This window comes from Piliocolobus tephrosceles, chromosome 7 (genome assembly GCF_002776525.5).
Source record: "Piliocolobus tephrosceles isolate RC106 chromosome 7, ASM277652v3, whole genome shotgun sequence".
Classification (NCBI taxonomy): Eukaryota; Metazoa; Chordata; class Mammalia; order Primates; family Cercopithecidae; genus Piliocolobus; species Piliocolobus tephrosceles.
The window spans coordinates 28,953,605-28,967,904 of record NC_045440.1 but is presented as its reverse complement, the minus strand read 5'-3'; the positions used below and the strand labels follow the sequence as shown (position 1 = coordinate 28,967,904).

The 14,300-nt window shown below is 45.8% G+C and overlaps 1 protein-coding gene across 1 annotated transcript in view; it reads left to right on the top strand.

Annotated features, from left to right (window-relative positions):
* The first annotated feature begins 10,378 nt into the window (after positions 1 to 10,378).
* GSR (glutathione-disulfide reductase) overlaps positions 10,379 to 14,300 on the top strand; it is a 59,041-nt gene continuing 55,119 nt past the window's right edge. Inside the window, exon 1 of the mRNA XM_026453977.2 lies at positions 10,379 to 10,848. Coding sequence (XP_026309762.1) covers positions 10,543 to 10,848 — 306 coding nt within the window. The 5' untranslated portion in view covers positions 10,379 to 10,542. The remainder of the gene's footprint in view (positions 10,849 to 14,300) is intronic.

The following is a 14,300-nucleotide window of genomic DNA, read 5'->3' as shown; positions in this document are numbered from 1 at the left end:
CCTAATGCCACGTCCTGGAGACCCGTTACCCCTTGTTGCGCCACTTGTCAGTTTTCCCCGTATGCGTTATTGTTAACCTTGACTTCATAGTTGTGTGACCTCATTGCCATCTGTAACTCACCACTGTGCACTTCTCCCAACCTACTGAGGTCCTCCCAACCTACAACATTTCATACTTAGAAATTATCTTTCCTGGCCTGGCTCACGTCTGTAATCTCAGCACTTTGGGAGGCTGAGGCAGGCGGATCACAAGGTCAGGAGTTCGAGACCAGCCTGGCCAATATGGTGAAACCCCGTCTCTACTAAAAACAAAAATTAGCCGGGCGTGGTGGCAGTCACCTGTAATTCCAGCTATTCGGGAGGCTGAGGCAGGAGAATTGCTTGAACCCGCATGCGGAGTTTGCTTTGAGCCGAGTTTGCGCCACTGCACTCCAGCCTGGGCGACAGAATGAGACTCTGTCTCAAAAAAAGAAAAAAATTTTATTTCCTTGCCGGGCGCGGTGGCTCACACCTGTAATCCAGCACATTGGGAGAAAAAAAGAAAAATTCTTTTTCCTGACCCATCCATCTGTCCTCCCACCTCACTCCAGTTTAGCTGATCTTGACATTGAGCTCCACAGTTTGGTACTCTACAACTCTTGGAGATTCAAATATATACAAGTTACTGAATTTGTCCTCAAGAAACTCAACTTACTCGACTTTGGTTCTATGGAGAAGAAGAAAAAAAAAAAAAAAAAGGGAAAGATAGCCCTGTAAGCAAATAAATACAATGCAGTGCCTGAGTGCTGTGATAGAGATATACACAGGGTGTTGCAGAACCACACCCCCGGAAGGCTTGCAGAAGGCTTTCCAAAAGGAAGTCCCGCCTACATTGTGTTGAAAGGTTACGAATCTTGGCAAGGGTGCCCGGGAGTGGTGGGATTTCAAGGTTAGGAAACTGAGTGCAAAGGAACTACCAGTGATTATTGCTGCAGTTTAGAGCTTGAGGCCGGACTTGGTGGCTCACTCCTGTATTCCCAGCACTTTGGGAGGCTGAGGGAGGCAGATTGCTTGAGCTCAGGAGTTCGAGACCCCTCTGGGCAACATAGCTAAACCTGTCTCTCAAAAAAAAAAAATAGCTGTGTGTGGTGGCGTGGCCTGTGGTCCCAGCTACTCAAGAGGCTGAGGTGGGAGAATCCCTTGAGCCCAGGAGGTCAAATCTGCAGTGAGCCAAGATCATGCCAGTGCACTCCAGCCTGGGCAATATAGCGAGACCCTGTCTAAAAATAAAGCTGAATGAAGGCTTTTAGAGGTAGATTGTTGCTAGGGCCACAGAAGCTTTCCATTGTATATAGGCTAAGAACTTTATCCTCCAAGTAAAGGTGCAAAATATTAGGGCACAGTCTCAAGATCAGTAAGGGTGAGGTAATATAAATTACAGCATGACATACCATAAAATAATTAATTATATTGACTAGTTCAGATGTTCCCATAGTTGTCTGTATCTTGTGTTCATCATGCGTAAGGAGGAAGACAGGAAAGGAAGTTCTACAGTTCTTAACCACCCACCTCCTTTATTTTTTTCTTCCTCCCTGGACTTCCATATTACCTAATTTAATATGTTGATGGCGCCACTGAATCTCTGGGCTGCAAAAGGAAGTTCCTAACCATGCCAAATTTACTTTGTCTTAACGTGGGAAGTCAGCATTTCCCAAACTTAGTTGTCTGTGAACTCTCTTCACTGCAACTGCCAGCTTTCCCCATCAAAGACCACCTGTCACTAAGTAAATCTGAGTTTCTTACTGCATTAGAAAAGAACATGGCAGCCGGGCGTGGTGGCTCACACCTGTAATCCCAGCACTTTGGGAAGCTGAGCTGGGTGGGTCACCTGAAGTCAAGTTTGTGACCATCCTGGCCAACATGGTGAAACCCCGTCTCTACGAAAAATACAAAAATTAGCTGGATATGGTGGCTCACGCCTGTAGTAACAGCTGCTCGGGAGACTGAGGTACCAGAATCGCCTGAACTCAGGAGGTGGAGGTTGCAGTGAGATCATGCCACTGTACTCCAGCCTGGCAACAGAGTGAGACTCAGTCTCAAAAAAGAAAAAAGAATATTGCTTTGACATAATCTTAGTGTCTCAGAGGGGACATCACGGGTGATTTTTATTTGTTTATGAGACAGGGTCTCACTCTGTCACACAGGCTGGAGTTCAGTGGCACAAGCATAGCTCACTGCAGCCTGGAACCCCTGGACTCAAGCGATCATCCCACCTCATCCTCCCGAGTAGCTGGGACTACAAATACATGCTACCATGACTGGCTAATTTTTTGTTCTTTTATTTTCCAAGAAATGGAGTCTTACTATATTGTCCAAGCTGATCTTTAACTCCTGGTCTCAAGTGATCCTCTAGCCTTGGCCTCCCACAGTGTTGGGATTACAGGCATGAGCCACGGCACCTGAACATATGTGTTTTTTTCTTGTAGGAATTTAGAAAATTGCCCTGCCAGCTCTGCCCTAAACCCTCAACAAGTAGCTGACTTTTTGTTTCCTTAACCTTAGGGTCCATCTTAGTTGATAAAAGGGTAAATAATTGTCTATTTTAGTCTCTCAGATCACAATATTTTATTTTTTTAGAGAGATGAGGGTCTTACCATGTTCCCCAGGCTGGCCTCAAACTCCTGGGCTTAAGCAATCCTCCCACCTCAGCCTCCAGAGTAGCTGGGAGTACAAGTGTGCACCACCACACCCAACTATTACAGAATTTTTGCATTTAAAAAGTCAATTTTTTTTCAATATTTTATAAAAATTTTCAGACCAACAGTTGAAAATATTTTTATTGACATTTTATTCTCCTTATTTGATAACATACCTATCAATCCTTCCATCCTTTCATCAGTCTTAGTTTTTGATGCATTTCAAAGTTGCAAACATTAGCAGACTTTCCCTGAAATACTTCAACATGTATATCGTTAACTATGTCACAAGTATATACGCAGAAGAAGCTGAAGATCACCTCTCCCCATCTTAGGTCTTAGTTGGGACTCATATAATAAGAGAACAAGAAGAAAACAAGTTTATTAACGCATATTGTGTGCATTAGGAGAAATCTCAATGAAAAGTAACTGAAAGCAATGGCTTAGAATTCTGTCTTATGAGAGTTTAACAAAGAGCAGTGAATTTGGGGGGAAATGACAGGGCAAAGGAAAGTGGTTTTAGGCTTCAGGAGGTGGGAAGCTGTGGGAAGGTGAGCACTGCATATGCAAGGAAACTAATGGGATAAGTTTTGTTCATAGATTCTTCTGGTGCCACTTGGGGCTGGTAACAGTCTTGAGCTGCCTCCAGTAAAGGAGAATGTATGTCCTGTCTTCAGGCAGAAAAGTGAGAGGATAGGGAGAGCGTTTTCTCTGTTTTATTTATTTACTTTTATTTTTATTTATTTTTTTGAGATGGAGTCTCGCTCTGTGACCAGACTGGAGTGCAGTGGCACCATCTCGGCTCACTGCAGCCTCTGCCTCTCAGGTTCAAGAGATTCTCCTGCCTCAGCCTCCTGAATAGCTGGGACTACAGGCACGTGTCACCACGCCCAGCTCATTTTTGTATTTTTAGTAGAAACAGGGTTTCACCATGTTGGCCAGGATGGTCTCGATCTCTTGACCTCATGATCTGCCCGCCTCGGCCTCCCAAAGTGCTGGGATTACAGGAGTGAGCCACCGCACCCGGCCTGTTTTCTGCTCCTTAATTGCCTTTGGCCAAAAAATAATTTTTATGTCAAAGAGGCATATATTGGGGTGGCACCTTCTGGTTTCCTTCACATACTTCATATGATCTACATACTTCATCATGCATATCATTAACTACAATGAAATGGACATGTCATGAGCATACCATTCCTTGAGTTCCAATGTATGCATGCCTAGTGCAACCTAAATCCCAAGCAAGATACAAAGCATTGACTGACCATGGTGGCTCATGCCTGTAATCCCAGCACTTCGGGAGGCTGAGGTGCCCAGGAATTTGAGACCAGCCTGGACAACATGGTGAGACCCCATTTCTACTCCCCCCCCAAAAAAACCAAAAAACCATTTTTTAATTAGCTGGGTGTGGTGGCATGCACCTGTGGTCACAGCTACTCCAGAGGCTGAGGCAGGAGGATCACTTGAGCCCAGAAGGTGGAGGCTGCAGTAAGCCGTGTTTGTGACACTGCACTCCAGCCTGGGCAACAGAGAGACCTTGTCTCAAAACAAAAAACAAAGCATTGCACAGACAGCAAGCATTGCTGATTTTTTTCCACCGTAGGTTAATTTTGCCTCTTCTAGGACTTCTGTAAATTATACAAAATATACTCTTTGGATAAGGCTTTGTTCACACTGCATACTTTTTTCAACATTTTATGAGATAATTATAGATTCACATGCTGTTATAAGAGGTCATGGAGGTTGCATAAATCCTTTACCATTTCCCTTATGTTAAAATTGTGTATAAGGACAGTATAACATCATAAATAAGAAATATATATTGAAACAATCCAGTGGCTTCATTCAGATTTTACCAGTTAGATACTCATTTGTGTGTGTGATTTAGTTCTATGCAATACCATCACCTGTGTCAATTCCTCTGCGCACTACAGTCAAGATATAGAGTAGTTCCATCACAGGAGTTCCTCATGCTACCCTTCCACAGCCACCTCACTTTCTACCCTCACTACCATCAACCCCCACGAAACCACTCATCTGGTCTCCATTTCCTTTTTTCCCCTCCGTCTTAATTGAGGTGTAATTGACAGATAAAATCCATCTCTTCAATTTTGTCATTTCAAGAATATTATATAAATGAATCATAAGCAGCAGCAACAACAAAAAACCTTTTTGAGACAGAGTTTCACTCTTGTTGCCCAGGCTGGAGTGCAATGGCACAATCTCAGCTCACTGTAACCCCTGCCTCCTGGGTTCAAGTGATTCTCCTGCCTCAGCCTCCCGAGTGCTGGGATTACAGGTGCCCACCACCATGCCTGGCTAACTTTTTGTATTTTTAGTAGATACGGGGTTTCACCATGTTGGCCAGGCTGGTCTCAAACTCCTGACCTCAGGTGATCCACCCACCTGAGCCTCCCAAAGTGCTGGGATTACAGGTGTAAGCCACTATGCCTGGCTTTTTCTTTTTCTCTTTTTTTTTTTTTTTTTTTTTACACAGAGTCTTGGTTGCTCTGTTGCCCAGGCTGGTCTCAAACTCCTGGGCTCAAGCAATCCTGCCTCGGCCTCCTGAGTAGCTGGCACTACAGGAATGTGTCATCGCACCTAGCTCTTATTGACTTTTTGACAAGTAGAAGTTTTTAATTTTTATGACAATTTATCTTAAGTTTTCTTTTATGATTATTGCTTTCTGTGTCCTAAGAAACTTTTGCTTATCTTGAAGTCAAGAGATTCTCCTATTTTTTTTTTTCTTTTTTTAAAAAATAGACATAGGGTTTCACCATGTTGCTCAGGCTGGTCTTGAACTCCTAAGCTTAAGCAATCTGCCCTCTTTGGCATCCGAAAGTGCTGAGATTACAGGTGTGAGCCACCGTGCGGGCCTCCTATGTTTTCTTCTAAAAGCTTTGTATTTTAACTTTTACATTTAGGTTTATGAAATTATTCTTTTAGTAGTCTCTTTTTCCCTCCTAAAAAAATAAGATGGCTGTGTGTGTGTGTGTGTGTGTTTTGGTTGTTGTTTTAACAGGGTCTAATAGCGTTACCCAAGCTGCAGTGCAGTTGTACAATCACGGCTCTCTGCAGCCTCCACCTCCCAGACCCACATGATCCTCCCACCTCGGCCACCTGAGTAACTGGGACCACAGGTGTGCACTACCATACCTAACTTTTTTGTTCGTTTGAGACAGGGTCTTGCTCTGTTGCTCAGGCTGGAGCGCAGTGGTGAGATCATGGCTCACTGCAGCCTTGACCTTCTGGGCTCACATAGACTTGATTCATCCAATGAACAATATGATACACCTACCATGCCCCAGGTGCTGTTACAGATGCTGGAGATATAGCCACAAATGAGACAGACAAGATTCTTGCACACCATGGAGTCTGTACACTAGTGTGTGATGACTAGTTTTATATGTCAGCTGGGAGGGTGTTTTTGGATGAAATTAACATTTAAATCACTGAACTCGGAGTAAGCAGATTGCCCTCCATTATGTGTGTGGGCCTCATCCAGTCAGCTAAATGCCTAAATAGAAAAGACCAGCCGCCCGGAATAAGAGTGATTTCCCAACAGACTGCCTTTGGACTGGAACTGCACCATCATGCCAAAAAGCAGAAGGTAACACAGCAGGAGAAAAAAAAATCAATCAATAGAAAAAGACCCAGAAATGACAGAGTTGATGGAATCCACAGACACAACTTTAAATATGTCAACAAGGAAAAATGGTTATGTCAGACTGGTGAAATTACGATTTTTTTCTTATTTTTCTAAGTATATGAAAATTAAACAAAAAGAACATTAATCCCTTATATGAATATCTATTTTTTGATGGACATTTATTCCCAAGAACAGATAAATGAAGGAAACCATAAAACACCACATTTAAGACATTGATTACCTCTTGGGGGAGGGAGACAGGGAGAAGGATGCAACTGGGATAACTATGTAGAACTAGACAGTGTGGTAGTACTACATTTCTTAAGCTAAGAGGTGTGGATGTGCCATTGTATTATTCTTTATACAGGTACTTTGTTTATCTTAAATATCGCAAAATACAATTTCAAAATAAAGAGAGGGCCGGGCGCAGTGGTTCATGCCTGTAATTCCAACACTTTGAGAGGCCAAGGCGAGTGGATCACCTGAGGTCAGGAGTTCGAGACTAGCCTGGCCAACACGGTAAAACCCTGTCTCTACTAAAAATACAAAAATTATCTGGGCGTGGTGGCGGGTGCCTGATATCCCAGCTACTCAGGAGGCTGACACGGGAGAATTGCTTGAGCCCAGGAGGCGAGGTTGAAGTGAGCTGAGATTGTGCCATTGCACTCCAGCCTGGGAGACAAGAGCGAAACAGTCTCAAAAAAATAAAATAAAAACAAACAGTTACAGAAAAAATACCACATATTTATATTCAGAATAGGAATAGTAGTGTTATTTCCAAAACTTTTTATGATCTCCCCTATGATCTTTCAAGATATGTTACTGAAACAATCTGATTAAAAGCGTGAAAGAGATCTTCAGTGCACGTATCATTTCCCTTTAGATGTTATCTTCTGAGGTTGTATCCAGTTTTCTCAACAAGGCAGACTTGCTATATCCCTCTGAAAATTTCTTTCCCTTTACTGTATAACTTGCTTTTTGTTAATTCCATATTTAGTTATTGTTCTCTGCCTCTTCAGTGTTTATCTTTCATTTCAATATTAAACACTGATATTGGGTAACTGAGTAATATTCAATTATTCCTTTCCTCATGTTATTTTTATCCTTCTAAGTGACTGCAATTATCTTCATACATGGAACATGAAAAATTTTATTGAGCAACCTGTATTTGCAAAGTTATTTCTGTACCACTATTTCCTGCATAGATTTCTCAAATTGTTTATAGAAGTACCATCACCACCTTTCTGGTGACACAATATCTCTTGACCTACAACCTCAACACAGAGTTGTAATATGAATTAGTCACTATTAGTGGGAAAGGATTTTTTTGTTTTGAAATGGAGTCTCACTCTGTCCCCTAGGCTGGGGTGCAGTGGCGTCATCTCAGCTCACTGCAACCTCTGCCTCCCGGGATCAATCGATTCTCCTTCCTCAGCCTCCCGAGTAGCTGGGATTACAGGCACACGCCACCATACCTGGTTAATTTTTGAATTTTTAGTAGAGAAGGGGTTTCACTGTTTTGGCCAGGCTGGTTTTGAACTCCTGACTTCAAGTCATCCACCCACCTTGGCCTCCCAAAGTGCTGGGATTACAGGCATGAGCCACTGAGCTCGGCGTCGTTTTTCCTTTTTCCTTTTTTTTTTTTGAGACAGAGTCTCACTCTGTTGCCCAGGCTGGAGTGCAGTGGTGCCATCTCAGCTCACTGCAACCATGGCCTCTTGGGTTCAAGTCTCATGTCTCATGTCTCAGCCTCCTGAGTGGATGGGACTACAGGTACCACTCTGGCTAATTTTTGTATTTTTAGCAGAGACCGGGTTTTCCTCTGTTGCCCAAGCTGGTCTTTTATTTTCACCTTAAGACATACTCAGTGATGGTTTCTTTCTAATAATGGTTAATAGGCTTCTGAGTTAGGCCTTCAGGATTTGAATTCCTGCTCTGCCATTCACCAGTTGTTTAATTTTTTAATTTTTTATCATTACAGAATTTTTATTTGACTATGCTAGAAAAACATCCACAAGTCACCAACTGTTTAATCTTATGCAAGTTATTTAACCTCTTTGGACCTCAGTGTCCACATCTATAAAATGGAGACAATGACAGTATTTATTGGGTTGAGGGAGGATAACATATAAAGCTCTTAGCACAGTGCTTAGCTCCATACATATTAATTATGGGCTTATTATTTTGAGAAATATTTCATGGTGTCTTCATAGAAATCACCTATATTTGTCCAGTGGGGTTTTGAGACAGCGTCTCTGTCGCCCAGGCTGGAATACAGTGGTGTGATCACATTTCACTGCAGCCTCAACCTCCTGGGTTCAAGTGATCTGCTACCTCAGCCTCCTGAGTAGCTGGGACTACAGGTGTGCACCACCACACCTGGCTAATTTTTAAATTTTTTGTAGACACCAGGTCTTACTATGTTGCCTATGCTGGTCTCGAACTCCTGGGCTCCAGCGATCCTCCTCCTGTGGCTTCCCTTCCCAAAGTGCTGGGATTACAGGCATGAGCCACTGTGCCTGACATCCTCTAGTGTTTGAAAGAAAAAAATTTTTTTTAAAGAGACAGTGTCTCATTCTGTCACCCAAGCTGGAGTGCAGTGGTGCAATCATAGCTCACTGTAACCTTGAATTCCTGGGTTCAAGTGATCCTTTCACCTCACCCTCCAGAGTAGTCGGAACTACAGGTGTATGTCACCACACCCAGCTAATTTTTAATTTTTTTGTGGAGATGAGGAACTCCCCTATGTTGCCCAGGTTGGTCTCGAACTCGTGGGCTTAAGGAATCCTCCTGCCTCAGCCTCCCAAAGTGCTGGGATTACAGGTGTGAGTTACTGCACCCAGTCCAAAATGGTGTTTTTTCTGTGTTCCGTCTCCATTTATTACATGTCAGTCTGTAGGAAGGAAGAACTTTCCCTTCTTCCCTTACATTTTGTAATCAGAAAAAAATTTTTGTAAAAGAATTGGATCCCATTCTAATTGGGGTGTGGTATGTTCCCACTCTCCCTCATTGTGCTGGGCCTCGCTGCCCTGTGACCTGGACCTTCCTTCCTTTGCCTACCGGGCTCAGCTGTGTGCTCGGATGACCTGTGCACGGTCCTTGTGGGCACAGGATTGTGGCCTACCACAAGACAAATTCGAAGCTGCACTTACTACTTTGTTGTGCAGTTGGTAGTTGTAGATATTCCCAAACGAGACATCAGTCTCTACAGCTTGGGAGGTCATGTTTTTGTGTCTCCATCTCTATCCTTTTCTCTGTGCTTCATCTGTGAATCACAAAAACCGCTACTCCGAATTAATCCACTATTCCAATGTTTCTCAAATTTAAGAGTCACCTGAAGGCAAGAAACAGTGTTGGTCAAAATGTAGTTCCCAGCTGGGCACATGCACGCCTGTAATCCCAGCTACTCAGGAGGCTGAGGCCAAAGGATCTCTTGAGCCTAGGACAGGAGTTCGAGACCCCTGACTTTAAAAGGAAAATAAGGCCGGGCACGGTATCTGGCACCTGTAATCCTAGCATTTTCGGAGACCAAGGTGAAAGAATCGCTTGAGGCCAAGAGTTCCATACTAGGCCTGGTAACATAGCGAGCCCCTATCTCTACAAAAAACAACAACAAAAAATTAACTGGGAGCTGTGGCGGACACCTGTAGTCCCAGCTACTGGGAAGGCTGAGGCGGGAGGATCGCTGCTTGAACACGGGAGGTGGAGGCTGCAATGAGCAGAGATCACATCACAGCACCCCAGCCTGGGGGAGAGTGAGACCCAGTCTCAAAGAAAAAACAACAATCAAAAGTGGTCTCTGGAACAAACCTGGAGAAACAACCCCCCGAATAGAGGCAACTTTTTCTTCCTGGAGAAGCCGGTGCACTGGCAACTCCCCAGGGGGCCAGCTCGGGAAAACACAGCTGAAACGAGAGGACGAGAGGACGTTCACCGTCCCCCGCCTCGCTCCACCGGACTTCAGAAAGCTACACGCTGCAGGCGCCGCTCGGGATCCAGGTGCCAGGGTGAGGACGGAGGCGGAGAAACCCCTCAGGCTCCGCCACCGGGGCGGGGAACAGGGAGGCGGCCCCGACTCTGGGCACCCTCCTGGGTCTCGCCTAGCGGCGGGCGCGTGCTTAGTCACCGTGAGGCAGCGCTTGCCGGAGGCCCGCGCCCCCCTTCCCCGGGGACCGCCCCCGGGCCGCCCGCCCCCCTCGGCGCGCCACTTCCGCGTGCATGGCCCTGCTCACCCGAGCCCTGAGCGTCGGCGCGGGGCCGAGCTGGCGGCGGACGGCGCGCGCCTCCCCAGGCTTCCAGCTGCCTCTGCTTGAGCCCGCGGCCGTCACGCGCGCCCTCTCCCGTGCCATGGCCTGCAGGCAGGAGCCGCAGCCGCAGGGCCCGCCGCCCGCCCCTGGCGCCGTGGCCTCCTATGACTACCTGGTGATCGGGGGCGGCTCGGGGGGGCTGGCCAGCGCGCGCAGGGCTGCCGAGTTGGGCGCCAGGGCCGCCGTGGTGGAGAGCCACAAGCTGGGTGGCACTTGCGTGAGTACCGCCGTTTGTTCGGTCGGGGGGCGCCGCTTTGTCTCGGCCTTTCGGGAGACAGCCTGTGCTCGTTCCTATGGCGATCCCGTCTCCCGGAGCTGCGCTTTCCTCTTTTCCATCCCCGCAACTCCCCATTCCGAAGCCGGGACCCCAGCAGGTGGAGAAGAGAGAAGCATCCAGGGGCTTCTCTGCGGCCCCCAAAGCCGAGCCAGCGTCTGCTTCCGCACGGATGCGATATTGACCATGGCCAGGGCGGGTTAGATTAACCTTCCTCCATCCTCACTTGTCCAAGTGGGAGAGGATTGGATTCTATGCTTGACCGCGTCAAACACAAAACTGCATCTGGGAGCACTGCTGGTGGCCTGTGTGTAGGGACGAGGGTGACGCTGTCGTTGGTGATGGAGGGTACTCTTGAAGAATGTAGATCCTGGTTCTCCCGTTTCAAGGGCAGCATGATTTATAGCGGTTGTTGTCAACCTTGGCACATTCGAATCACCTGAGGGTACCTGGATTCCCGACTTAATTGGTCTGAGTTGTAGCCTGGGCTTTGGGATTTTCAGGTGATCTGAATTGCAGCCAAGGCGACCTTGATTAGGTGAGTTCTCAGAGCTTTTGTTTTGTCTTGGTTTCATGTGGATTGCAAAGCAGAGGGATGTAAATCCTGAGATTTACAAAATTCATAATTTTTGAAAATAAAGGTTTTTGTTTGTGTGTGTTTGTTTTTTGAGACAGGGTCTTGCCCTGTCACCTAGGATAGAGTGCAGTGGCCATCATAGCTCACTGCAGCCTCCAACTCCCCGACTCTAGAGATCCTCCCGCCTCAGGCCCCTGAGTAGCTGGAACTACAAGGGGCGAACCACCACGCCCAGTTAATTATTATTATTTTTTGTAGAGATGGGGGTCTCGCTATGTTGCCCCTGCTGATTTCAAACTCTTGGACTCAAGCTATCTTCCCGCCTCAGGCTCCCGAAGTGCTAGGATTACAAGCCTGAGCCACTGCATTCATCCTAAAAATAAATGTTGTTTCCAAGTTATTGGTGTGCCCACCCTTTTCTATCACAAGATTTGGGTGTTGACGATTAAAATGCTGTATCCAAGAGGAACCTGTGATTCGGGATAGGTTCTCTAAATTCCTTTGGAGATTAATATTTAAATTATGTCAAATTGGGAACTTCTTAAGGACAGGGATGGGCTTCTATGTTTGTGTGTCTCTTATCAGCTTAAAATCCCTTGCTCAATAAGCACTTGTGCAATGAATGAAACTAGAACTTGACAATTATGAAAAGGCTGACTTCATTGTTAAGTGCCCTTTTTAAAAAATGAACATGGAGATGAAGAGGAAGGGAAAATCCTTGTTAATTATCAACTTGCACTTTGACACCATAGTCCAGACTGAAGGTTGGAAGTCTGTCTCTCCAGAAGGCAGATTGTGGGGTCCCACTAAGTGCCCCCTCCCACACCTCGTGAGAGTACTTGATCACTGCTCCCTTCGGTTCTGCTTGCCACATTTTTCTCTTCCTCTTTCTCTGCTTAGCTTCAGAGGTTCACCCACTTTACCTTCCTGTTACGATTTTTTTTTTTTTTTTTTTGAGAGGGAGTCTCATTCTGTCACCCAGGCTGGAGTACAATGGTGCAATCTGGGCTCGCTGCAACCTCCACCTCCTGGGTTCAAGCAAGTCTCCTGTCTCAGCCTCTCGAGTAGCTGGGAATGTAGGTGCATGCCACCATGCCCAGCTAGTTTTTGTACTTTTGATAGAGATGGGGTTTCGCCATGTTGGCCAGGCTGGTCTCAAACTCCTGACCTTGGCTAATCCACCCACGTTGGCCTCCCAAAGTGCTTGGATTACCAGTATGAGCCACCACATCTGGCTAATTTTTTATTTTTTAAATTTTATTTATTTATTTATTTATTTATTTTTTTTTGGATGGAGTCTTTTTCTGTCACCCAGGCTGGAGTGCAGTGGTGTAATCTCGGCTCACTGCAAACTCCGCCTCCCGGGTTCAAGCAGTTCTCCTGCCTCAGCCTCCCAAGTAGCTATTACAAGTGCCCACCACCACACCCAGCTAATTTTTGTATTTTTAGTAGAGACGGGTTTCACCATGTTGGCCAGGCTGGTCTTGAACTCCTGACCTCGTGATCCACTCACCTTGGCCTCCCGAAGTGCTGGGATTACAGGTGTGAGCCACTGCACTTGGCCTGTTTTCATTTTTTTTTATCTTTTTAGAAACAGGGTTTTGCCATGTTACCTAAGCTGGTCTCTTACTCCTGGGCTTAAGCAGTTGGCCTGCCTTGGCCTCCCCAAATGCTGGGATTACAGGCATCAGCCACCACTCCTGTCCCATTTTTTGTATTTTAAGTGCTTGGATTGGGGACGGGTAGGGAGAAAATGGTAGATATAATCATTTGTGAGACATGTCCCTTCCCTTAAGGAATTTTGTGGTTGTGAAAGAAAAAAATCTTGGAACCCCAAACTATGCCATAGGGAAAGTTCGGTTTGGGAACTGAATCATGCAAAAACTGCTTTTCCTTTTGTTCCCAAACAGACAGCTGTAATTTCACAATCCCATGTCATAGCCTCATTTCCTCTACTCCCTGTTTTCACTTTATCTTATGTAAAATGTAGATTTGCTGAGCCTCATAAGAACCTCACAAGAATGTAGCCATCTAGACTGGGCGTGATGGCTCACTCCCATAATCCCAGCACTTCGGGAGGCCCAGGTGGGCAGATCACCTGAGGTCAGGAGTTCGAGACCAGCCTGGCCAACATGGTGAAACTCCGTCTCTACTAAAAATACAAAAATTAGCTGGGCATGGCGCAGGCACCTGTAATCCTGGCTACTTGGGAGCCTAAGGCAGGAGGATTGCTTGAACCTGGGAGGCGGAGGTTGCAGTGAGCCGAGATCATGCCACTGCACCCCAGCCTGGGCAATAGAGTGACACTTAGTCTCAAAAAAAAAAAAAAATGTAATAATTTGTGTTACTGACTATCCTCCTCTCGTTTCTTTTTCCTCCTCCTTGTTCATTCCCCTTTAAATGCTAACATTCCCAAAACCTCCTTTGGAAAAAGCATAGGTCATAGGTACTCCTGTGTTCTGTATTTTTTCCCACGTGCATCTTCAACCTTGGCTAAATAAATCTCTATAGATTGAGACCTGCCTCAATCACATTTTGGTTTGCAGTGGGGAAGACAAAATACGGACAGTCAACCCTGAAGGGGAGTGGTTTGTGTTAATTGCTGCAAGTAATAAGAAATTATGGTAGTCCAGAGAATAGTTGAAGTGATCATTTATGTGTGGGCACCATGGGAAGATTTCATGAAGGAGATGGTATCTTTCGGGACCTGTAAAGATGGGGTCGGGCGTAGTGGCTCACGCCTGTGGTCCCAGCACTTTGGGAGGCTGAGGTGGGTGAATCACTTGAGGCTAGGAGTTTGAGACCATTCTGGCCAACA